The sequence below is a fragment of the Cotesia glomerata genome, linkage group LG9 (assembly GCF_020080835.1).
Source record: "Cotesia glomerata isolate CgM1 linkage group LG9, MPM_Cglom_v2.3, whole genome shotgun sequence".
NCBI lineage: Eukaryota > Metazoa > Arthropoda > Insecta > Hymenoptera > Braconidae > Cotesia > Cotesia glomerata.
Genome location: NC_058166.1, coordinates 18,763,526 through 18,790,250, shown reverse-complemented (window position 1 = coordinate 18,790,250; position 26,725 = coordinate 18,763,526). Strand labels below are relative to the sequence as shown.

The following is a 26,725-nucleotide window of genomic DNA, read 5'->3' as shown; positions in this document are numbered from 1 at the left end:
TTTCAAATGACGCAACAATGTTGGTTATGAATTCTAAGCCAACAATAATTACTCTTGTCTATCAGCACAATTATCGATAAAAAATACAAAACATTAAATTGCTTATGGTACGGTCAAACGATAATATGGACTAATTGTACAATTTCCCCGAAGAAAAACAATATAAGATACTTCAGACAATATTTTTAACTTAATAAGTTAAGTTTGCAGCCTGATTACAATTAACAAAATGTTGATAATATCCTTGCTAGTATTGATAGTCCGAATGGAGACCGAGACAGCAGGGCTGGAAATACCCGTTTTAACGGACATGCAGGACATAATAGGGCTAGCTCACGACATCGGTGATATTGCTTCAGGGAACGTACCTTTTCTCGGACTGTTCACCTCAAGGGTTGATCCAGTCCAAGCGAAGTTAGACGGGCTATCGAAGCAAATAGAAGAATTGTCGGCTTCGTTTCACTTAAAAATGGATCAGGCACTGTCCCAAATTCTTACCAACGTGCCCCGGGAAACAGATTTCAGAGTAAGGATGAACCAGTTGGGCACTTACATGGCGCGCATCAGCTTTCTCTTTGACATCTACCAAGATATTATTAAAGCCAATAGTGAATACGACAAGTACAGTGTAGAACAGTTCGTAAATTCAGCTACCTCACTGCATGATGGTGACGTCATCGAAACGCTTAATCAAATGCACAGATTGATGACGGGCAACCAAGATGACGACACCCAGGGTAGTCTTTTTTCAGTAGCAGCTCCAGTTTTCGCGGTAAGTCTAATCACTGTTTTTATTTATTTGTGGAACAGATGTTGCCAATTATAATTGCACTTTTAGAGTATGGATCCATCAGCTTTGTGTGGGAGGACCATGTCCCGTCAGCAAAAAGCCTACGATCTTCATCGAACGATTGTCATTACCGAAGTCAAGGGATTTCTGATGACTACCTATGCCTACGGAATGTTGGGGATCTATCGGAACCGTAAGTTAAAGACAAGATGGCCTATGGGCTATGCAAATGGCGGCTCGAGTGTCAAAGTCTAACCTTAAATGTTTTTCTGCAGGTACATTTGGAAGAGAAATTAGAAAGGCAGAAGAAAGATTGATATCAAGGGTAAGTGATTATATACAAACTACAAAAGAAGGGCTGGTGATGATCCCAAGAGATGTTTATGTTTGTGATCCACCTGTGCATCGTTTTGGTAAGTGGTAGGAATATCTCAACGAATTGTCTAGTGCCAGGATTTTGAAATTGTTCTTTGAACAATTCTCTATTTATTAATCAAATTGAGCTTTGTGACTAAAAAAAGTTATCGATTAAATAATTAGATTCAATGAAATTATGCACTGATATAAGGATTTAGTACGGAGTACTAAACTGATTTAGTAATAAAATTTTCATTCATTTATTTGGGAGAAACAAATATTTTGTACCCATTAATATTATTTATTACAGTTTAATAAATGATTTCTTTCTATGAATAAAACCTTATTACATGGAAATAAATATTTATTTCCACCAAATAATATTTAGTAACAGGTACTAAATATTTCTTTGGTAAGTATTGTCGGTAGATGGCTTTACTTTAATTTCAATGTTTATGTGATACATAACCTATCCACTAACTTAGATTATTTTATTCAGCTCGATTTTGGGAGATTTATTAAACCTTTAAAAACAGACATACTCCCAATAAATGTCTTCTATTTATGTCTTTTTTCAGTGGAGTTTAGTTTACATTTTTCAATTTGTCTGTTATTGACATGTTAAAAACTTGTTTAATTTGAAATTTTATAAATGTCTCAAACAAAAAAAAAGAAGTTTGGAAAATCCGATAGTGCACGCCTCATAACGCTCATTCATTTTTTAAGAAAAAAATTAATTTTGTAATTGATTAAAAAAAAAAAAATTATAATTAAGTAATTTCTTACAGAGTATTTTTTATTTATTTTTTAAATATCGGTGCCCTTTTTTCTTGTCATATGCGCACGCAATCTAAAAAAATCTAGCTTGATCAAGTAGCGCCATAGTTTTCACGTGACAAATAAGAAAAGTTCGTTTGGCTTTCTACGGTTGTATCGTGGTGAATTTTAGTAAAAATTCAATTAAAAAAAAAAAAAAATACGGAAACTAGACCACTGATATGAAATACGGACACAGTTCATCGAATTCTTAAGCTAATGAAAAAGGTCCGGTCTTGAAATATCAATTTGTTCGGGAGTAATCGTTGGTACATCCAAAATGGGGTGACATCCGGACGTCCACGTAAAATTTTTTTCAAAACGTTTTTTTTTTTTTTTCAAAATAGCAACATGAAATGATTTTAGAAAGTAAAAGATGGTTTAATTAAAGTGTTTTTTCGGTGTACATCTACTTATATTATTGTATAAGTGTAATATGGTTGTGATAGAGGCGTTTAAAGATCACAAAATTGCTTGACTTTGACGAGTCGAGTATAAAGCACAACCTCACGCGCTTCGCGCTATGAGGCTTGCAATATAATTTAATGAGATTCTTTTCTTTATAATACTTTATATTTTAACTTAAAATTATTTATTTTAATTATTTTGATTTATTTTAAGTTAAAAAGTAAAGTTACACACTAAAATTGGTTAAAAAATTAATGTTAATTAATTAATTAATTAATTTCTTTGATACCAATAAACGATTTATTGAGTAGCAATAAATATTTTGTTAAATATTACTAAATATTTATTTGGTGGAACTAAATGGACTTTAATAAATGATTTAGTACCTATTACTAAATATTTGGTAATAAAAGGTTTGTTACTAAATCATTTAGTATCTGTTACTAAATTTTATTAAGTAGAACTAAATCCTCGTATCAGTGTGGAAATATTGTAGCATTATAGGTTAATTAATATTGTTGCAGATAAGACATTTGTAGAACTGTCTCGCGCTATTCAGATGACTGTGGTACACGAATTACACGTGCTTCCTTCTTTAGTTTGTGACAAATCTTGCAGTGCTGTTGATTCCTCAAAATATTACCGTTTCACTGTTGATGCATCGAGAAAAGTATATTGGAAACCGAAGATGATTTGTCACGGACGAATTACTCACTGTAAAGATCTTGGATCGTCTGATATTTGTGAATTTGTGGGTGCTAATCTATCAAATTATAATATAATATTTAATAAGTACTGATACCTATTATTTGATCTACGATAATGATTTAGGAAATCGATGAAGATGATCGAGAGACTATAGATCGTTTGGTTTATGTAGACAGTACAGCCCTGGGACAGTTCGGGGATTCTGAACGCTGTGGGCTCGCTAGAAGATCTAGTCTTAGTTATCATATGTCTCTATTTCGACAGTGCGAACCTTGTCTGTGTACGTGTTTCGAGGAAAAGGAAAGCTCTACCGCTGATCGCGCCTTCAGTTTAAGACCACAAGTCACTGACATTGATAATAACATGCAAGTACACTTTTTATTTTAGAATATATGCACGCAGAAAACAATTTTGTTAAGATAACTTAAGATATGTTGTGGTAACAAATGAATTTGTTAATATAGGGATAACAAATTATAAGTTAAAATAACAAAATTTAGGTTATAACAAAATTATTGATATGTTATAACAACAAAACAGTTGCGTTACTATAGCAAAATCTTTAAGTTGATTCGACAAAATCCTTTAGTTGGTATAACAAATTTTTTTTGTTGAAACAGCAAAATTATGCTATTAAAATAACAAAGAGACATTTTTGGAGTAACAAAGACAATTTGTTAAAGTAATTAAGAAAATATATAATTTAAAAATATGCTATAATCAGCTTTAGCTGATTTGGAAAATATTTTAGCAACAAATTAGTTTATTTATTGCACCAAAATCATTTTGTAATAGCAACAAAGTCATTTTGTGACAGTAACAAAATGATTTCGTTAGGGCAACAAATTGATTTTGTGAATTAACAAATTGGTTTGTTAGTACAGTCAACGCTCTCTGTATTTGACTCACCCGTACAGGACCATTCTCTGTATTTGACTCGTCCTTGTCCATAAGAGCTGTGTAAAATCGTCAAATATAGAGGAAGAATGTGGTCAAATACAGAGAGGTCCAATACAGAGAGCGTCGACTGTAAAACTTGAAACATTTTGTTAATGCAACTAATGGATTTGTTGCTATAACTACACTTATTTGTTACCAGAACAAATTTTTCAGTTATCCCGTCTTTTGTTATTTCAACAAAATTGTTTTATGCGTGTGGGTGATTCTCTGTAAGGATGTTTTTTGCTGTTCCAGGCATGTTTTTATTAGAAAAATTGTTATTTTGTTACTAAAAAAAATTTATTAAGAAAGTAAAAAAACATTTCTATTTGGAGCATTGAAAACTAAAATGAAATAAATTTTGGTTTTTTTCGCTATAAATTCGCAAGCCACCAAAATAACAGTCCCCTGGGCTGTCCCATTCCCAAAATTAAAACTTTAAGATTAAATTTTAAGTTATTCGTTCATAATATATAATTTGGTCCATAATGTTTATTACCTTAATTAGTTAACTAACAATCTTCTTCAATAAAAAGTACCGAAAATCAATTTGTTTCATTAAATTCATGAAACCAAAGTTTGTCCCAGGCATTTTAAGAACAGTCCCCTGCCAGAAGTTCAAAGCCAAAAAAAAATCCAGCGTGTTATTTTACCTTCTGTAAGGTTTATAAGGACTTAACTAGCCTTGAGTTAATAACCATAGGGCTGTTAGCGCTTTATCGCCATTTTATTTAGTGTCAAAGCACCGTTTGTGCTGGAAATATATGTCTGATCCACTTCAAAACTCAGTCCCCTGGCAGCTATTTTTATTTATAATCTATATAAATAAAAATAAAATGCCGCATGTATGTCCACGCATCACTTGAGAACGGCTGGACCGATTGGGCTAATTTTTTTGTTGTCTTCAGAATTTTCAGGAGAAGGTTTGTATACAAAAAATTTTCAAAAATCCTCCCCAAAGAGGATTGCGGGGGCGTTAACAATGAATAATTCCCGTTTTAAACTATGGATCCTATAGACCCCAAATTTGGTAGGAATCTTCTGTGGGGGATAAAGAAATAATCTATGGACGAATTTCACGATAGCTCACTTCACAGGGGTTGCGGGGGCAGATATTAACAATGAAAATTTTTAATTTTCAAACTATAGATCCTACAGACGCAAAATTTAGTTGGAGTCTTCCATATGTGGTGCGGAAATGTTTTAAGAGCGGATTTACAGCAACCCACCCCCAATAAAGATTGCGGGGGTGGGTGTTAGAATGTTAAATTTCTATCTCCAAACTGTAACTTTCTACAGACTCTAAATTTGGTAGGAATCTTCGTGTATAATTTTAAGTTCAGCTAAGAATGGATTTTATCAAATTCTAACCCCAAAGGATTGCGGGGACGTCAGCAATGAAAAACGTTCATTTCAAACAATAGTTTCTATAGACTCGAAGTTTTGTAAGAATATTTTATTTATAATGTAGAAATCATCTCGAATAGGATCTTATGAAATTCCTCCCTCACATAAGAGTGCGGGGTATTAATTGTATCCATAAGTCTTAATATTATTCTAATTAATGTAAATATTCATTGAGAACTTGAAAAGTTGAATGAATGCATTGAAATAGTTTGCTTGATTTTTCTCAATTTGATAAAAAAAAAAAAAAACAGTCTCCTGGAAAACAGTCCCTTGTCATGTTATATGGCAAAAGATACACAAATATCGAAAAAGCAAAAATTAATTCGGCTGTTTATTTATTATGATTAAGCTGATAGTTTTGTAGCCCTTGTTAATTTTTTTTCTAATAAAATAAAAAATAATTTGGTCAGACAATTTTGTACAGATTTAAAACGTCCTTACAGAAAATCACCCGTATACTCCCGAATTTATGTGTTAATTGATGAAAATATTTCTGATTTAAAATTCAATTTTATTATTAATAAAAATGCTTATAGATTATGAAATTTAATGGATTATTAACAACTCATTTGTGTTTTAATTGTTAGGGTGCTCACTGGAATAGCTTTTGAGAAGCAAGACAGGCTGATCCATGTTCAAATCGAGCAAGGAAAGTTGATTAAAGAAGGACACATAGAAAAGGGCTCTGAAAAGTGGGTCAGGTTAGAACAGTTTGATTATACTACGGGAGGTTCATCATGGCGAGGTGGCTTCGTCAGATGGGAGGGCAGTGACAAAATTGAGATGGTAGAAGAAGAAGATTATGTTTTCATTGACGCCAACCGACGTAAAATACACCTAGATGATGTAAAGACTCTTCAGGACGAGTATGTTGTGACTGGAGCTAAGTTGAAGGTCAGTGCTAGAGATCGAAATGCAATAGCTCTTTCTATTCGCCTGACCAGGTTCAATTACACAACTGGAGAGTTGATTGCCGAAGCGGATTATCGTAATGCGGGAGACAATGACAAAATAAACACCAAGATACATTCAGTGTGGATCGATGACGAGTTGATATCTGAACGAAAATATCGTGGAGACAGAACTGTGCTAGATGTAACGGACAAACAAGATCCTGTTAGAAGCTACGGCAACGTTCCTGATAGCCCAGATCATTCCGAGATAACGATAACTCACTCCAGTGAGCGGGAGGACGTTGGCCAGTCCACCATTCCGTATTTTGACAGGGAAAGGTCTGGGCCCATGCCTAGAGTTGCTCTAGATGGGCTCGGGCTCTACCACCGCGGCAATGGCGAATCTGGAGGATTTATTGGCATTAAAGCCTTTACTTTTAATCTCTCTCCGTATTTGAAGCCTGATATTGACCCGAATTTGATGAGAAAAGGAGAACTGGAGAGTATACGGGAGAAACAAGCGATTGAGGAGCTAGATTAAATTATGGTTTATGCTTCATGCTTGATTATTTATGCTATATTATTAAAAATATATTGAAAAGTACAATTATATGTAAAATTGTCATGAAAGATATTATAAAAATTATTAAGACTAAGTTCAGAAGGTCAGTTAAATAAAATACGTAAATTTATGAAAAAATATCAAGTTTTATTTCCGAAAATTATTTTAAAAAATTTTCCCTTTTATTTGATACTCTTGATGCAAAATTTTTCTTTCCTAATCAATACAAAAAAGTACTCTTGAATTAATAAAGGAAAACCTTGTATATAGAATTATAAAATTTTTGTTTTATTTTTTTTACTGATCGTAAAATTTCGGCCTGAAGTATCAGAACTTAATACTTATTATTTTTTTTTTTTTTACTACTTATTATTTTTCTACGTAACCGATAATTATTGTCTATCCGCGCGACGTTCGATAAGCAATACAAAGCGATAAATTTTCCTATGCCAATGTCACAAGATAACACCAATTTGCCATTTAATTTTCACAATTAAAACAACTTTTATATTTTCTTATCGACATTCTAGCTTGCAAAGTAAAGACTGCATCTTAGATTAAACTTTAGTATAATGTTGGTAATATTGTTAGTATTGATAGTCCGATTTGTACTTGAGACAGCAGGGCAGGACATTCCAATTACATCGAACATGCAGGACATAATAAGTCTGGTTCATGAAGTAGGTGATATTGCTTCAGGAAACGACCCAGTGCAAGCGAAATTGAACGAGCTGTCGAAGCGAATAAAAAAACTGTCGTCCTCGTTCGAACCGACATCGGAGAACGAGTTGTGGCAAATTGTGATAATTGTGCCTCGGGAAACTGACTTAAGAGCACGGATGAACCAGCTGGGCAGTTACATATCACGTGTGAGCTTTCATTTCAAAGTTTATGAACGAATTTCCAAATCAAACAGCAAGTTCAAGTACAACGTCAACCAGTTCATAGATACGGCAACGTCGATGCGTGATGGTGATATCATTGAAATGCTCAATCAAATGCACAGGTTGTTCACGGGCAGCCAGGAAAGTCTTCTGTTGGTTGCAGCTTCGGGTTTCGCGGTAAGTCCAATCACTGTTGTGCTACACTGATAGAAGGATTTAGTTCTATTTGATTAAGTAACAAACCTTCCATTACTAAATATTTAGTAATAGGTACTAAATCATTTATTAAAGCCCATTTAGTCCCACCAAATAAATATTGAGTAGTATTTAACAAATGATTTATTGCTACTCAATAAATCGTTGATTGGTATCAAAGAAATTAATTTTTTAACTAATTTTAGCGTGTAACCCAACTTTTTAACTTAAAATAAATAAAAATAATTAACATAAATAATTTTAAGTAAAAATATAAGGTATTATAAAGAAAAGAATCTCATTAAATTATATTTTTTTGTTTGAGACATTTATAAAACTTAAAATTAACCCTTCAGCACTCTCGTAAAACGATTCACTATCATTACTCGCGCGATGAGAAAAACTCTCACGCCTTTTGCGCATGTGCGCGCATGCGCACGTATGCTTATAGCCGCTTCAATTTAAAAAATTTCAAACAAGATAAATTTCTTTAATTAAAAAAAAAATTGACTTATTTAAAAATAATATTTGATTTCATTTTATTTGCGATTAATTACATTTTCATAAACAATACAAATTAATATTTAAACTTAAAAATAATTAAATGAACTGAACTGAAAATCTTAAAGTTAGTAAAACTTAAACTTATTAACACATTTGAATAGTATTGCACTGTTAGTACATTTTTAAATTCACAAAATTATTATTAATTTGACAAACTTATAATATAGAATATTTTGTAAGTAACATCTCAATTTTTATGAACTATTTTTTTTTTAAATCAATGATCATAACCTACCTATTTCGGGCACTGCAATAATTAATATTATTTAGAATAAATTAATACGCAATTAACTTATTTTTATATTTATTAATTTTTTATTTATTTATTTTATTTATCAATTTATATTTATTAATATATTTTATTAATATATTTAACGTAAACTAAAGACGACTAGGTTGAGGTTAACTCCGTACCATTTGCTTGTTACACTCCACACACACATCCCCAACACAAACGCACTCTTTACGGAAATCTCCGAACTGTACCGATCAGACCCGACTTCTTAAATTCTGACCCCCTACTTTACTCTTGCGATGAGAAAATATCTCACAGAGTTAATAAAATGTATCTTATTTTTTTATGGCTTGGAACTATTAAAATAATAATATCGCAATCTGAAATAATAGTAATTTTTTGACAGATAGAAAAAAAATCACATAGACATTCCATTTGAAATTTAAAAGAAAATTTGAATTATTGATGAGCGTGAGAGAAAATCTCATAGCGAGAGTGCTGAAGGGTTAAACAAGATTTTAACATATCAATAATAGACAAATTGAAAAATTTTAACTAAACTCCACTGAGAAAAGACATAAATAGAAGCCATTTATTGGAAGTATGTGTGTTTTTAAAAGAAAGATGAATCTCCCAAAATCGAGCTTAATAAAATAATCTAAGTCAGTGAATAGGTTATGTATCACATAAACATTGGAATTAAAGTATAGCCATTTTTTGGTAATCACAAAAAGTGTAAAATGATGTTTATAATTAATTTATCCCTAAGTTTACATTAGTTTATCCCTAAGTTAACAAATTCATTTTTTACCCTAACATATCTTAGGTTATCTTAACAATAGTATATTGTGCCACAAGGGACGAAAGTACTACATTCTGTCCCGCGTGTGTGATTGCCACCCGAGCCGAAGGCGAGGGTGGCAAACACGCGGGTGAGGATGTAGTACTTTCGTCCCGTGTCACACATACTATTTTTTCTCCTGCCAAGCCGAAAGTTCGCGAATCTTTTAATGCAATAGCATCGTAGGTAATCATGGAAGGGGTCCAGGGGCGAAGCCCCGGCGGGGGGGGGGGGCGGAGCCCCCCCAGTCAAGAAAAAATACAATTTAAAATTATTATTTAAGTAAAGATATTAAAAAAAATAATTAGTGTTATGAAAATAACAAAATAATTTTTATTATAACTTTAAATAATCATTTTGATAAATATTAATAGTAATTATAAGCATTCATTTAATAATAATTATGGGTAATCTTAATGATAATATTAGATGATAATTTTAATATAAGAATAATTTTAGTGACTTAATTTAAAATTATCATAACTAATAATTTAAAATTATTATTTAAGTAAAGATATTAAAAAAATTAATTTTGTGTTATAACTTCAAATATTCATATTGATAAATATTAATAGTAATTATAAGTATTCATTTCATAATAATTATGGATAATCTTAATAATAATATTAGATGATAATTTTAATATAAGAATAATTCTAGTGACTTGGTGATTTAACATATTTTATGTAAATCAACCTTTTTTTGGTACAATATGATAATTTTTGAAATTTTCAAACTATAACATTATCACTAAATTATCACTAAACATTATCATAAATCACATTATCACTAAATTACATTATTTTTATTATAATTATAGTATATTGCACTAATGACGCAACATGAAGTGCTGACGGAAAAAGTATGTGTTAAAGAGAAGAACGTACAATGCGTGAGAGCCGATGTAGGCACTATTGCGCGTGCGCGTTCATTTATTCCGAGGATAGAAACTGCTGCTTTATTCCGGCTGCAAGCGGAAGGTATTTGAACTTTCGGCTTAGGCAGGAGAAAAAATTTTTTTCTGCGTGTACTGTATTTGATAAACGTAAATAGAAAACGTTTCCATAGTTCTGTTCTTTTATTTGTGGTCTCATTTTGAAACAGAAGTGGACAATTTACAAGTCCTGGAGTTTGATGATGCTAGAGTCGACACATAATATAATCCTTAGCTTGGAAAAGTTCCCCGTCATTTCTCGATAGTTCTTCAGCCAGTAAAGTGACAACAAAAAACGAGCGAGCGCTTAAGAGCTTCTCTGTTTATAAGCGATGTTATATAAGTAGTTTGAATTATTAACCAAAAAATTTCATAACAAAATATAACGAGACCAGAATTTTTTTTTTAACTTTATATTTTCAAATAAAATTCAAATTTTTATTTTTAATTCAAAAAGTAATATTTATTTTTTGTATTATAAAACTAAATGTAATTTATAATGTTCTTTTTAAGTCTATAATAGATTTTTATCTTTGATGCATAAAATAGTTAAATAATAAAACCAAGAAATACTTTAAGCTTTTAGAAAGTAAAAAAAAAAAAAGGAGAAAAGAAACTAGGACAATATCTAGAGATAAAAATTTTTCTTCATTATTTTGAGATTACAATATACTGAGAAAGTTGCGACTTAAGAATATCAAAGACTCTTATCGACAAAGAAACTAACGAGATAATAAAATCTACTTATACTTATACTTATACTTATACTTAGAGTAAAATATGCTCGCGTATAAAAAGTAACTATAAGAAAACTCAATAAGATGTTAAAAAGTAATATAATGTTTTATCAATACTTTACTTTCTAGTAGTTTATTTGTCATTATCAGCTTCTACTAAAAATTTACTATGAAGTTAATAAAAAGGTTATTTTATAGTTAAAATTGTTATTATTATTATCTATATTATTAAGAAAATAAGAAAAATTTTGTGTCCAGAATAGTCATATGATAAAATCCGTTTTTTTCTAGTGAAATTCAGTGTCATTGCAAAGGTCTTGACTTGAATTTGTGCCTTTTCAAGGTTTCATATTATCTCTCCGATAGTCAATTTCTTATGATAAGTATTTAGGCTGCATTCGAAAATGCTCTATCTCTTGATACATAATTAAGAAATTACCCTGTATCCCGTGAACTATTGACATTTTTAAAGATATAAGCTCATCCCGATGTTATACTTATCAAGACCTTTCATTTGAGTACCCACATCAATTTTTCATATATTCATATATATTATATATATGTATATATGAAAAATATATAAAAATGCATGTGGGTACTCAAATGAAAGCTCTTGATACGTCTAACATCATGATGAGCTTATATCTTTAAAAATATCATAAGTTGACAAAATACAATATAATTTCTCAATTAATAACATTTTTAAAGATATAAGCTCATTCGGATGTTACACTCATCAAGACCTTTCATTGAAGTACCCACATCAATTTTTCATATATTCATATATATTATATATATGTATATATGAAAAATATATAAAAATGCATGTGGGTACTCAAATGAAAGCTCTTGATACGTCTAACATCAAGATGAGCTTATATCTTCAAAAATATCAGTAATAAAGAAATGACCTTGTGTCTTGTGCACGATTGACACTTTTAAAGATATAAGCTAACCACGTCATTACACTCATCAAGATCTTTCATTTAAGTACCCACATCAATTTTTCATATATTTATATATTCTTATATATATTATATATGTATATATGAAAAATATATGAAAAATTGATGTGGGTACTCAAATGAAAACTCTTGATGAATGTAACATCAGGATGAGCTTATATCTTTAAAAAAGTTAATAGTTAAGAAAATACAGTGCAATTTAACAAAAGTCATTATTTAATGGAATAAAATTTTTGTTTATTCATAGTTTACAAGTCACGGCAGTCACATAGTGACTGCAAGGTTGCTCGTATTATTATAAAAATTGTCTAATTTTTCTGATTAATAAAAATAATAATAATAATAAAGATTTCAGCTATGATGCTTAAAATTGTTTAATTATAATTCAGCTGTAATTAACCTGCAAAAAAGGATGATTAGAATTAAATACGCGACTGATAGGAAATGGAACTTGCTTAAAGTTTAAGCCGAGACAGATCAAGAACAAGACTAAGGAAGAAAAAGGGAGATAAAGAGTGAATCGGCTAGAGGGTGACCAACCAAGAAAGTTATTCACCGGGCAATTAGCCAAACGGCATGTCAATTATGCGAATTGTACATTTCTCCCTTATCTTACCCTGCCGAGGCTTTAATTACCTTTCACTTGATTAATGGGATAATTTGACGCTCAACGATACCGCATTTATATTCAACGACAACGTTATTCCGATGGACGTTTTATCGTCGTTTTATTCCTAGTTTATAATTCTACTCGTTTTTTGACGTTAAGTTTAATTAGTTAAGTTGGATAGTTATTATTACTATTATTTAAAATTAAAATTAACAATAACAAAAAAAAAAAAATGTTTCACTTTAACGGATTTAACAATAAGTTTCAATTTTCAATGTTATAAAATTCAATTAAATTAATAATTTGACTCTTGTAACAAGAGAAATAAAATATATTTTATCAATATAATTAGTTTAAATTTTATTATATATTTTCAATATTTTTTAATATATAATTGCAAGCAATAAATGTTGTTTTAATATTTACATTATTACAGATTGATGAAAGAATAATAATACTTTTTAATAAACGGGAAAATTTAATTGAAAATATCATGTCCGCAGTAATATTAATTGTAGGAGCCTATATATATTTATACATATATGGAAAAAAAATTTCTTTAAAAATAATTGGAAAAATTATGAAAATATTCATTTAATTTATGGTGGACTAAATAGAATTTATGAAAAATTTTTTTATTCCCGTAAATATATATTTTTTTCGTTTTTAGAATATTTTATTGACATGCAATATTATAAAAAAACAATACGTAGTATATAAGTATAAATGATATGTTTTTCAATTTTTACTATACGGACTTAATTAGTGTTAATTATAATTATTATTTATTTTATACACGGAAAAAAAATTGAAGGAATATTTACTATTTTACTTTTGTAGTTTTTATTAAATTAAATAGTAACGGTGGACTATACTTCTCATTTAGTAATTTTTACGATCTACTATTGTAAATTTTATCCAACAAACAAGGCTAGCAAGAAAATTAAAAAGTCGAATAATATAGAGCAAATTATACAATATGTGTTTGTAAACTTTACAATTCAACTATTGTAAAAATTGACAGTCGGTTTTTTTAAAAGAAATTTTAGAGAAGGAGAGAGATAGGAAGTTGGACTAATGGGTACTTATACAGTAACCGAAAAAAAGATCGGAAGTTTCGTCCTATCCGGGAATCGAACCCAGAACTCTCTATTGGCAGCCAGAGACTCTCCCTCTACGCTATCCGAGGTAAACTAGTACCCACGTCCTTTAACATTTACATAAACTCGGAGTCTAGCGCTGTGCACGGCCATCGCTTACACTAATTGAGAAACATTCCAATTCAACTATTGTAAAATTTGTTATAGTTATTATTATTATTATTATTATTATTATTATTTATTTATTTAATTGGCCATGAAGTCGAAACTCCTTGCGGCCATCCAAAATTGATACAAAAAATCTGAATATAATATATAAAGTAGTGTGTTAAGTAATATATATAAAGTAGTATATATACCAGTTAAGCTACCGGGCCCCTTCCACCATCCACCTTTCTGATGGATTTCCATCGAACTTATATACAGAGAGGATATCTCTCAACCAATAAGGGAAGATGGAAGTATCCATCTCTTGACTTGAACAACATCTACTAGTTATTTTGACTTAGACGGCATGAAAAAACACTCATTATATTTATACAATTCGGTCATGAAAACACCTTTAGTAATTTAATAATATTGCCTAAATAAAAGTGCTACTACCATCATAGTACGTAACTCGGGTAAAAGGGAAGGGATAGTAAAGTAAGTATTAAGAGTATAAGAATGGACTGAGAAAGGTGGATGGTGGAAGGGGCCCGGTAGCTTAACTGGTAGAGCTCCTGACATGTTATCAGGGAGATCCAGGTTCGATTCCTGGCTTGGCAACCAACCCCATTTATTTTTTCGAAAGTCTGTCTTTACTCTCATTCAAAATAATTTCTTTCATTTCTTTCAATTAATTAACATCTTTAGTACTCGAATGGATACTACAAGCTTACAGCTTTACTAGTATTCAAGTTTGATGGATTTCCATCGAACTTATGTACAGAGAGGATATCTCTCAACCATTAAGGAAAGATGGAAGTATCCATCTCTGGACTTGAACAACATCTACTAGTTATTTTGACCTAGAAGGCATGAAAAAACACTCATAATATATAAAGTAGTGTGTTAAGTAATATATATAAAGTATATATATAAAGTAGTATATATAATGTAGTGTGTTAAACACTCAGTCACTCAATCACTCAATCATCACTAAATTCTAATACAATTAATACATATTATGATCTATCAGATTGTAAAAAATATTCATAACAAGCAGTTCGAAACTCCATAAACGTTGGTAACGTCGTACAATCAGCTGGTAATTGATTCCAGATTTTAACCGCAGATATCAAGAATGATTTTTCATACTTCGCTGAATGATAAACCGGTAACTCAAGATAGTCTTGACGAATATCTCCTCAGCGTAGGCAAGGCTCAAGAATTTCTAAGTCTCGCCTAATTAGAGGCTTTTGATTAAGATACAATGCTTTATAAATAAGACACGATAAGAAAAATTTACGCCTAGAACTAAGTGTCAGCCAACGAAGCTCAGTATAATATTGAGTAACATGTTCATACTTTGATATTTTAAAAATGTATCGTTCTATTGGAAATATACAGAGGCAGCACTGGAAATTTTAATCTTTTACTTTTTTAAATAGTAAATTTTCTTCTAAAATATTTGAAAATTAATAATAATAAAAGTATAGTCCAGCTTGACAATACACTGATAGAAGGATTTATTTGTATTAAAAAAATATTTGTTAATAGTTAACAAATCATTTATTAGAGACCATTTTTTAGTATCAAACAAATATTTCTTAGTATTTAAAATGATTTGTTTGTATTTAATAAATCAGATATTCATTTATTAAATATTAATAAATCTTTTTAAATACTAAGAAATATTTGTTAAGGACTAAAAAGTGGTCTCTAATAAATGATTTGTTAAATATTAACAAATATTTTTAACTATAAACAAATCCTTCTATCAGTGTAGTTGTATCGTAAATTTTTCCAGAAATTTTTTTCCGTGTAGACTTTAATTTTATTATATTATATATTGTGTTACTAAAACTTTCAGCACAAAAAACCTAAATTAATTTTGTCGTATACAAGGATAGGCATTTCCTTATATTATAACTGGAGTAAGCCCGAACACTTGTGAGAGGGACGCGCCATCTATGAAGTGGCATCCGAACCACAACTATTTATAGAATAAATATAATAAATTCAACTCTATTGAATTAAATAGTTTACCATTTAATTTTTTTTTTTTTTTTCACAGTTAAATAAACTAAAAATTTATTCTCTAATATTAAATGTGAGTTAATATTTACTCCATATATGTATAACTGAACAAACAAGAAAGGTTGAATTAATTAAATTAGAATATGTGGGAAGCGACAATTCATCAAAAGACAAGTACGCATTGTGATATACTATACATAATATTTATCAAAGACACCCTCAGCAGCACTGGCGCATACCTTAGTTAACTTTTGACAGGATATTTGATGCCCTGTCCCTTTTGGCGTTTCCGTTTTCATGACAACTCATCACATTCCATAGATATATGAATATATTCATCAGAGAGGTGTAAATGAAATTTTCTCCAGACTTTTGTTGATAAATAGTATATTGTGTGACTAGGGATGAAACAAAACGATTTCAGTCCAGAGTGAAGTTGCCTGCCCGAGCGAAGCGAGGGCTGGCATCACTCGGTCTGAAATAGTGTTTCATCCCGCGTCACACATTATATTTTTCATATAAGTTGCATTAAAAATGCTAGTTTCAATGTCTGGAGCCAACCAGAACTAGATAGTTTCAGACGAACAGCAAAAATACCATTTTATTATGAAACTTATAATAAAATAGAAAGTAATAGTTTATTTTTTACCAAACATTATTTGTAAATTGACAAGTTTTCTTTTATCATTCTTATTTATGCTTAATAACAGAATTATAATATGTCAGTACAGTTAATGGTTAGAATGACAACTATAAAGGTATAAAATAAACAAACAATTGATAGGATTGAAAATAAAGCTGCAACTTGACCTCGCGGACAGAAAATCGTCATTTTCTGTCCGCCGGGAAGAAATAATTGATACCTGCCCGGCACAGTCACATTGGTCTGAAATTGTCTAGTTTCGGTTGGCTCAACAGGCATTGAAACTCACATTTTCAATGCAGGTTATATGAAAAATTAGTTAAATAAAATAAATAAAATAGATATGAGGTTTCAATAATATTTTCGGATGATAAATAAGGGCAGATAAGTATCGTAGAAACAAGCGCAATTGGAAAAGTTATCGAAGCCTTGCACGTCTTGCAAATAAATATGAAATTGTAACTGGGCCAATGGACGTACCGGAAGAAAAATAAGAGAAAAGTGAGAGAGAGAGATTGCTGGGCACTTTGGGTACAAGAAGACGGTTAAGTAAGTTGTAGCAAAAATGGTACTAGAAATAATAAAAAAATAGTGAGATGGCTATGGAAACGTAAAATATTTTTGTGATAAGACCGACTCGCGACTTTATGAAGTTGCCTTATAAATGGCTCCGCGTTGCGGGTTTATTAATGGGCTACGTGACTGGCGTCCGAATTAAATAAAGTGTAATAAAGTTAAATAGAAGAGCTGAACAAACCCCCAGCATAAATTCCAGCTATTGGGAGCTGTTATTACTTATTCTTTTCCGAATACTTTTTTTTTTTTACTTTGATCACTGGCTATTCATTTTTGATTAGGAAAATTCTGAGGAAAAATTTTAATTATTATTCTAGAAGTCATGAGCATTAATTAAGTTACTATATCTTATAAAATATTGAAGATAGTCCCATAGTCTAAAAATATTTTTTGTAGGAAATTTAATAAGCTACAATTTTTATCTATAATTTTTTTAATAAAATCAATATTTTAGGAGTTATAACCATTTTTATAATTACTGAATAATGATTTACTAATTAATTTGAAAATTTACCTTTCGACTAATAATAATCTATATTATTAAGAGAATAAGCAAAAGTGGCCAGTGTATTTATATGATAAAATAGATTTTTATAATTAAATTTGGTATCGTTGAAAAATTCTTAACTTGAATTTGTGCCTTTTCAAGGTTTCATATCATTCTCACCAGTAGTCAATTTATGATGAAAATTATTTAGGTTGCATTCAAAAATGCTCTATCTCTAGATACATAATTAAGAAATGACCTTGTATCTCGTGAACTATTGACATTTTTAAAGATATCAGCTCATCACGATGTTACACTCATCAAGACCTTTCATTTAAGTACCCACATCAATTTTTTCATATATTTCATATATTTACATGTATTATATATATGTATATATGAACAATATATCAAAAATGCATGTGGGTACTCAAATGAAAGCCCCTGATGAATGTAACGTCGGGATGAGCTTATATCTTTGAAAATGTCACTAGTTAAAAAAGTACAGTGCAATTTAACAAATATCTTGTGAAATATTGACATTTTTAAAGGAATGAGCTCATCCCGATGTTACACTCATCAAGACCTTTCATTTAAGTACCCACATCATTTTTTCATATATTTGATATATTTATGTATATTAGATATATGTATATATGAACAATATATCAAAAATGCATGTGGGTACTCAAATGAAAGCCCCTGATGAATGTAACATCGGGATCAGCTTATATCTTTGAAAATGTCAATAGTTAAAAAAGTACAGTGCAATTTAACAAATATCTTGTGAAATATTGACATTTTTAAAGGTATGAGCTCATCCCGATGTTACACTCATCAAGACCTTTCATTTAAGTACCCACATCATTTTTTCATATATTTGATATATTTATGTATACTAGATATATGTATATATGAAAAATATATCAAAAATGCATGTGGGTACTCAAATGAAAGCCCCTGATGAATGTAACATCGGGATCAGCTTATATCTTTGAAAATATCAATAGTTAAAAAAGTACAGTGCAATTTAACAAATATCTTGTGAAATTTTGACATTTTTAAAGGTATAAGCTCATCCCGATGTTACACTCATCAAGACCTTTCATTTAAGTACCCACATCATTTTTTCATATATTTGATATATTTATGTATATTAGATATATGTATATATGAAAAATATATCAAAAATGCATGTGGGTACTCAAATGAAAGCCCCTGATGAATGTAACATCGGGATCAGCTTATATCTTTGAAAATGTCAATAGTTAAGAAATTACAGTGTAATTTAACAAAAGTCATTATTTAATCAAGCAAAATTTTAATTTTTTATAGTTTACAAGTCACGGCAGTTACATAGTGACTGCACGATTACTAGTAATAATTATTAATCAAAATTTTTCAGAGTAAACAGCACTTAAAACATTAATTAATACTAATACATCCGAACAATATTAATATTTGCTGCAAAGAAACATAATTTTTAATTAAATAGAAGTTAATTAATATCACGAATAATTATCAAACACTGTTTACTAAAGCGCAAAAAGGTAACTCTATAAGCCCGAGTCTAAGGGTGGGTTGAACATCCAAACGAGCCGCCGTTTTATTAACAAGCTCTCTGAAAAAATGTAAAAAACAATAATAATGTTAATTAAAAAAATTCAGTTAATTTGATACTTATAAAATCTGCGGCGGTACAAATGTAAAATTTAAAACCAACAACTGTCACAAGTTAAACTGAAAATTATAAAGTCAAACGAAGCTTGAATATTATTCCACCTGACACAGTTGGCGTGTGTGCTCCCAATGATTCCGCACGAGCCTGCTTTGCCCTTTATACTGTATGGTACCCTGTTGGTGCTCTTCGTGAATTTAATGACTGCAATTACACTTATATGTACACGGCTATGAATGTGCGAATACTGTTTTAGTTACAATAATACTTGCAAATGTCAGGTTGTATGTGTATGTGTGTGCGTGTGTGTGTGTCACTTTGTTGACACAAGGATGGTACATTTATATACTTATATATTTATGGACCCAGATGTTGGGAGCGTAATAAAAGCGATTTCCATCATGTTCCACTTATTGCTATTTTTGCTTTTATTTTATTTATTTTATTATAATTAAACAGGCGCTGCAGTCTGCTTGTTAGTAATGGAGACAGGTGAACCTTTAATTAAACTCCCGTTTAATAAAAACTTTACAATGTAGGTCATATCAACCCCTCCCCCAGCCCTTTCACGTCTCAAGCTTTTTACAACGGAATTTTATTAGGAAATCAAGTGCGTTTTTTAGCTGTTTTTCTTCCACTGAAAGGAATTTTAATTATAAATTAATAATTAAAATTAGCGAAGTGTATTATAATGGGGAGAGTAGGGCAACGATTTATCTTTTAAAAGTTATAGCAATAATTTTTAACATTTTCCGGACTGAGTTGTAAAATGAAAAATTTTAAAAACATTAAAAAAATTTTTTATTAAAAAATTTTATGTTTAATATTTAACATTTATTCGCTTAAAAAAATTTTGAATATTTAGCAAAAAATGTACAAGTTAAATAGATTTTTAGGAATTCACGTAAGTAATTAGTAGTTACACACACTGAAAAAAAGCTTTTAATTTTTAACACTGAAAAAAAAAAGTAAATTTTTTTTTCTGTGCAATAATATTCATTCTGAATTAATCGACATTAATTACACTGTGCTTACCAAGATTTTTTTATTTTATTTAATAATAATTGGACTGACTGATTTCCCTTCTATTTTTGAGCCTTTACAGGACAATTCAAATTTGGTATGGAGAAACAGTAGAACCGCCAATCTAAGCAAGGTTATGCATGCTGGAATGACAAGTCATGAATCACCTTTGATTTGTCAGATTCAGATCGGATACATCAAATATGTTGGAGCAACCTTTCCACCGAATTATCTAATTTGTTTGCATACGGTCACAATGATTTAATAATGGGCTCTTATGCATTCAATATCTTACACGGAAAAAAAATTGAAGGAATTTTTACTATTTCACTATCGTAATTTTTATTAAATTAAATAGTAACGGTGGACTGTACTTCTCATTAAGTAATTTTTACGATCTACTATTGTAAATTTTATCCAACAAGCAAGGCTAGCAAGAAACTTAAAAAGTCGAATAATATAGAGCAAATTATACAATATGTGTTTGTAAACTTTACAATTCAACTATTGTAAAAATTGACAGTCGGTTTTTTTAAAAGAAATTTTAGGGAGGGAGAGAGATAGGAGGTTGGACTAATTGGTACCAATACAGTAACCGAAAAAAGAAATCGGAATTTTCGTCCTATCCGGGAATCGAACCCAGAACTCTTTGTTGGCAGCCAGAGACTCTCCCTCTATGCTATCTGAGGTAAACTAATATTCGTGTCCTTCAACATTTACATAAACTCGGAGTCTAGCGCTGTGCACGGTCATCGCTCACACTAATTGACAAACATTCCAATTCAACTATTGTAAAATTTGTTATAGTTCTATTGGAAAGATACAGAGGCAGCACTGGAAATTTTAATTCTTACTTTTTACAATAGTAATATCGTATTTTTTCTAATCGTAAATTGTAAAATTTCATGCATAAATAGTAAATTTTCTTCTAAAATATTTGAAAATTAATAGTAATGAAAGTATAGTCCAGCTTTACAATAGTTGTATCGTAAATTTTCCCAGAAATTTTTTTCCGTGTAGTGCATGATGACTGTTAGGTACAATATATCCGAACAAAAACAGTTATACTGTAAAAAAATCGCGCCAAATCCACGTTCATAAGACTATTAAGAAAAAAAAATTTGTTTTTTTCTTTACAAAAATATATAAAATTAAAAAATTAAAAAATCCAAGTAACCGATATGATTGTTTATGATTTTCGGAAATTAAAAAAAATTTTGTTACAAATTTAAAAATTAAAAAAAAAATTTGGAACGTATTTAGTGTGCGCGGTTGCAAAATATTTTACTTTTAATGAAATTCGTAAAATCTATTTACTAGGACTTTAAAAAAATTGAAATACACAATGACGCACACCAAGTACGTTCCAAAATTTTTTTCTTAATTTTTAAATTTATAACAAAATTTTTTTTAATTTCCGAAAATCATAAGTAATCATATCGGTTACATGGATTTTTTAATTTTTTTATTTTATATATTTTTGTAAAGAAAAAAACAAATTTTTTTTTCTTAATAGTCTTATGAACGTGGATTTGGCGCGATTTTTTTACAGTGAAACTGTTTTTCTTCGGATTTTAGTATTTTTTGTAATTATAATAAAAATTTACAATTGGTACCTACTTAAGTCTCGCGTTGGTTGCATTTTTTATAGCAAACAATCCCCTTGAAACTACAGTTTATGTAAAAATAATTCTAGCGCACCCTGGCGGGTGTAGATGCAAGCTGTGAAATATCTTTTTTAACTGTAGTTTCCCATCTAATGAAGGATTACTATGCATTCTCGAATTATTTAGTCTGTGGCAGATCACTTTGCCCATCGAAAAAAAGTCAGGATCGAAATTTTTGCGATGCTATAGTTTGTGCTGATTAAATTTAATAATTTCAAGTAGATTAATTATTATAAGTGAATATAATTAATTAATAACAGTCAAATAAAGTATGAATTACTGTTATAATATACAATTTAGGAAACAAAAGTACCGTAGAATTAAATAAAATTTTGCAACCTCAAAATACCGTTCTGCTTACAGTAAACACAGTCGGTAGTCTGGCGCTCCGTTTACAGCAGATTTGAACGGAACTTGGCGCCAGATTCTACCGAATCTGTGGATCACTACCATTTATATAATTAATTAATAAATTAAATAACTAAAATTGAATTTCTTACATAAAAAATTTCTCCATAATTTTTAATATTAAATTAAATCCAGAATTTTTATTTTATAGAACTGAATTAATATTATAAAAAAATTTTTAAATAAGTTTTTCTGGGTGTACAAATTTAATTAATTTGAATTAATATGACTGAATTTTGCGTTAAAATAGCGAAAGTAAAAAAGAAAAATTAGCGGTTGTTTATCAGTTGCATAAAATAAAATAAAAATAAAATAGCTAAAACAAAGAGTTTAATTCAAGACAAAAGAAGCTTGCGATATCTTAATATTTGTACTAAAAGTCGGGTTTATAAGTATAAATACACAAAAGATAGAGGAATAACGAGACTGGATGGGCGTTGAAAGTCGGAATGATAAGAAAGAGCGTGGCATGTCTAGTCCCAAAAATGGGCTTCATCCGAGGAGGAGGAGTACCACGGTGGCTTTTGATGTTACCTTGTTCTTTTATGATTTATATCATACTCAGGAATTTCTTTCTTAATAAAATGAAAGAGGTCGTACGACAGTCGATTCACTTGAGCCGGATAAAGCCGGAAAGTTTAAAGCGATAATCCGAGGAAATATTTATAAAAATAAAGACTTATACTGTATATATCTCAGATATGAGATCCGAGATAAAATATTTTTGACGGATTAAGGCATAAAGTCCGTATAAATAGTATTAGACAGAAAGATATGCATTTGCTTGGCTTTCATAGAAGCTTATTCCTTTTTATGCCTTATCAAAGCTTTTATGCTCGTATCTACCTCACGGTTAAGAGCTTTCACGTAAATATCATTTTTAAGAAATTCTAACCACCTTCCAACCAACTGATAATATTTTGCCTACTCTAGATAAATTAATATTTATTATTTTTTCAGCATGTCTTAAAACGTCAACGAGAAAAATTATCTATGATCAGACATGACATTTTGACATGATCAGATCTGATTATATATGATCAAATATTGCCAAAAACAAATAATTTAATTTATGATCAGATCTGTTCGATCATATCTGATCAGATATGATCATAAAATGATCATAATGATCACAAAATTATCATATCTGGTCATCAAATGATCATATCTGATCAAATATGGTCATATATAATAACATTTTGTCACATATGATCACATTTTGTCACATATAATCACGCATATGGTCAAAAATGGTCAAAAATGGTCATATATGATCATAAATAATCATATTTAATGAATCATGGTCATAAACAGTCAGATATGATCACATATCGTTTCTAATGATGTCATCTATGATGACATATTATTATATCTGGTCACTTCTATGGTTACATATAGTCACAAATAATCAGATATGATCACGAAATGATCACAATAATCACAAAATGATCATATCTGGTCATCAAATGATCTTATCTGATCAAATATGGTCATATATAATAACATATTGTCACATATGATCATATATGATCACATTTTGTTACATATAGTCAAGCATATGGTCAAAAATGGTCATATGTGATCCTAAATAATCATATTTAATGAATCACGGTCATAAATAGTCAGATATAATCACATATCGTTTCTAATGATGTCATCTATGATGACATATTATTTTATCTGGTCACTTCTATGGTCACAAATGATCAGATATGTTTACAAATGGTCAAAAATGATCATATCTAGTCATATATGACCATATAATTGGTCAGATCTGTTCATATATGATCAGAAATGATCACAAATAACTAAAACTGGTCACATATGACCAAATCCGATTTTTTTTCCGAAAATTATCCCCTTCTAAAAAAAAAAAAGTGACACCTTAAACAACTAAAAAAAAATTCAACACATAATCACTTAAAAATTTTTATTTACTAAAACTATCACACCTCCAACTAACTTTACATAATATCAAACATAGCATACGGACTCTCGGCATTAGTCCTCACAACAAACAGCCCTCTTACTCCCTGATCGACTTCCTCCCCCGCCTTCGTCAGCGGAAAGACAGGCGTGCAGTATCCAAAGAAGTAACTCGCGAAACTCGAGCACTTCCACCCCCATAACCCGACCTTAGAAGTAACACTCTCCGCAAAGTACTCCGCCGCCCTCAGATGGTTGCAATTATGATAACTCTTGGCGTGATTGCAGCCCGGCTGGTTCATCCCTCCGTTCATGTAAAAATCTACATGTCCGCAAGGCTCCAGCTTTCCCTGGATCATCGCATCAGTGTGATAAACATCCACAAATTTAGCATCTCCAGCGTCCAACTTGCCGTCCAGCCCCACAGTCATGAACAGCGGCATCGCCGGGTCCAGGCCAGTTATCCTAGGCAGCTTATAGTTCCAGGTCCTTAAAGAATTCGCCGCGAATGCTGGAACATGGGCTCCTAAACTGAATCCAATCGCGTGGATGTCTTCCGCTCCAGCCAGGACTAATTCGTGGATCAGTTCCGCCAATCTGTCACCAACTTTTTTTGCGTGTTCTACTACCACAGGGTAGCAACCTGCTGCTAGTCTCTCCCAATCAACAGCTATGACATTGTAGTAAAATTCCTGCTCCTGATTGTCATCCTGAACTTGGCTTTTGTTCAGGTAGTTGTGCCTCATGTCCACCAACGCGAACAAATTCATGTCCGCGTTGTAACCATGGACAATTATTTTTGTCGGGTTTTTTGGATTAAATTTGGTGTCCTTTAAATTGTTCTGGGTGTCATTCATCAGGATCAACTCCGAGGAGTTCCAGTCTGTTGTAAACAAGTGAAAGTTTATACCCTGGTCGATATTCCTCTCCGCGGGGTCGTTCGCGCAGAACATCGTAAACAAGTCGCGCTTTTCGCGCATGTTTTCACTTTCCGGAAGAATGTTTCTTGATAAAACATCACTGATCAATATCAAAAATAAAAACACCGAGAATATCTTCACTTTCATTGTTTTTTTTTTTTTTTTTTTTTTTTTTTTATTGTGTTATCATTGAAGAAATAGTGCAACTGTTACGCTAGCGGCAGCAATGACTGAACCGGAATGAGAATGAACGGTTAAGTCACGTAATGTAACTCCTTCCTTTCTTCACTTGATGTAACTGCTTATTGTGCTCGAACATGCTCCAACTAGTGAATCACTCCGTTTTATTAATCTTTATAGTGTCATAAGTTATCGGGTGTCTTATCGTATCACTTGATATCCACGATGTTTATTTATTTGTTTCTTTCTTTTTAGTGAAGGCTATTTTGTTGTTTGAGGTTTTAGTTTGTTTGATAAATAAATATGTTTATTCAATAGATAAAATCAGTGATGTAAACTAATTTAATGGATGCATGTGTTTGTATGGTCAATAACCACTAAAATGTCGGTAAACAATAATGAAAGCTTTTTTTTTTTAAATCCAGGCATGTTAATTACGGTAATTGACCAATTAAAAATAATCTCAGCATTTAAATATTTAATTATTGAAGCTGGAACAGTGGATAGCGAATCAATAAGCCGTTATGTAATTAACTAATTACTTTATTCGTAATCTTTTAATGGGTAGTTATTGACTTAATCAATAACCACTTAATGGGATAAATTGATGTTAGTTTTGAAGAAGTATATTGAAGGACCGTTTTGAGGAAAATTTAGGTTGAAATTTTTAATAAGGTGGATGGAAAAATAGATTTTTGATGTAAATTTTGGTATTTTGAGTGTATTTTTATTGTAGTTAAAATTTATATGGAAATTTGGGAATAATTGGATATTAAAAATGGATTTTTGTATTAAATTTCGATTTTTTTATTTGTTGAAGAAATTTTTGATAAGGTGATATATATGGCAAAATATGGCATTGTATGGTGTGATATATGGCTTTATATGGCATAATATTGCCATATATGGCCTGATATTTCTATACATGGTATGATAAAGTTTGATTTATCAAAATGTGTCCATATATGATTTTGTATGGCCATATATATGGCCTTATATGTCAATATATGATTTTATATGGCCACATATGGCCTGATATTTCTGTCCATGGCATGATAAGGTTTGATTTATCAAAATGTGTCCATATATGG

The 26,725-nt window shown here is 30.5% G+C and overlaps 3 protein-coding genes across 4 annotated transcripts; 2 read left to right on the top strand and 1 right to left on the bottom strand.

Annotated features, from left to right (window-relative positions):
- Positions 1 to 134: 134 nt before the first annotated feature.
- On the top strand, positions 135 to 6,922 carry LOC123271529. Its single transcript, XM_044737872.1, has 6 exons — positions 135 to 772; positions 839 to 983; positions 1,066 to 1,203; positions 2,896 to 3,122; positions 3,203 to 3,444; positions 6,013 to 6,922. The coding sequence occupies exons 1-6, from the start codon at positions 230 to 232 to the stop codon at positions 6,857 to 6,859; spliced, it is 2,142 nt and encodes a 713-aa protein (XP_044593807.1). The 5' UTR covers positions 135 to 229; the 3' UTR covers positions 6,860 to 6,922.
- A 314-nt stretch (positions 6,923 to 7,236) lies between these two features.
- On the top strand, positions 7,237 to 22,603 carry LOC123271534. Of its 2 annotated transcripts, none has more exons than XM_044737880.1 (2): positions 7,237 to 7,941; positions 10,704 to 10,916. In XM_044737880.1, exons 1-2 carry the CDS (start codon positions 7,453 to 7,455, stop codon positions 10,797 to 10,799), a joined length of 585 nt encoding a protein of 194 aa, XP_044593815.1. In that variant the 5' UTR covers positions 7,237 to 7,452; the 3' UTR covers positions 10,800 to 10,916. The 2 variants fall into 2 exon arrangements, with proteins under 2 accessions (XP_044593815.1, XP_044593816.1); XM_044737881.1 differs by lacking the exon at positions 10,704 to 10,916 and adding an exon at positions 22,564 to 22,603 and having other exon boundaries at positions 7,241 to 7,941.
- A 1,920-nt stretch (positions 22,604 to 24,523) lies between these two features.
- On the bottom strand, positions 24,524 to 25,785 carry LOC123271532 (phospholipase A1 member A-like). The gene has a single exon (XM_044737876.1). The coding sequence runs from the start codon at positions 25,599 to 25,601 to the stop codon at positions 24,573 to 24,575; it is 1,029 nt and encodes a 342-aa protein (XP_044593811.1). The 5' UTR covers positions 25,602 to 25,785; the 3' UTR covers positions 24,524 to 24,572.
- Positions 25,786 to 26,725: the final 940 nt, after the last annotated feature.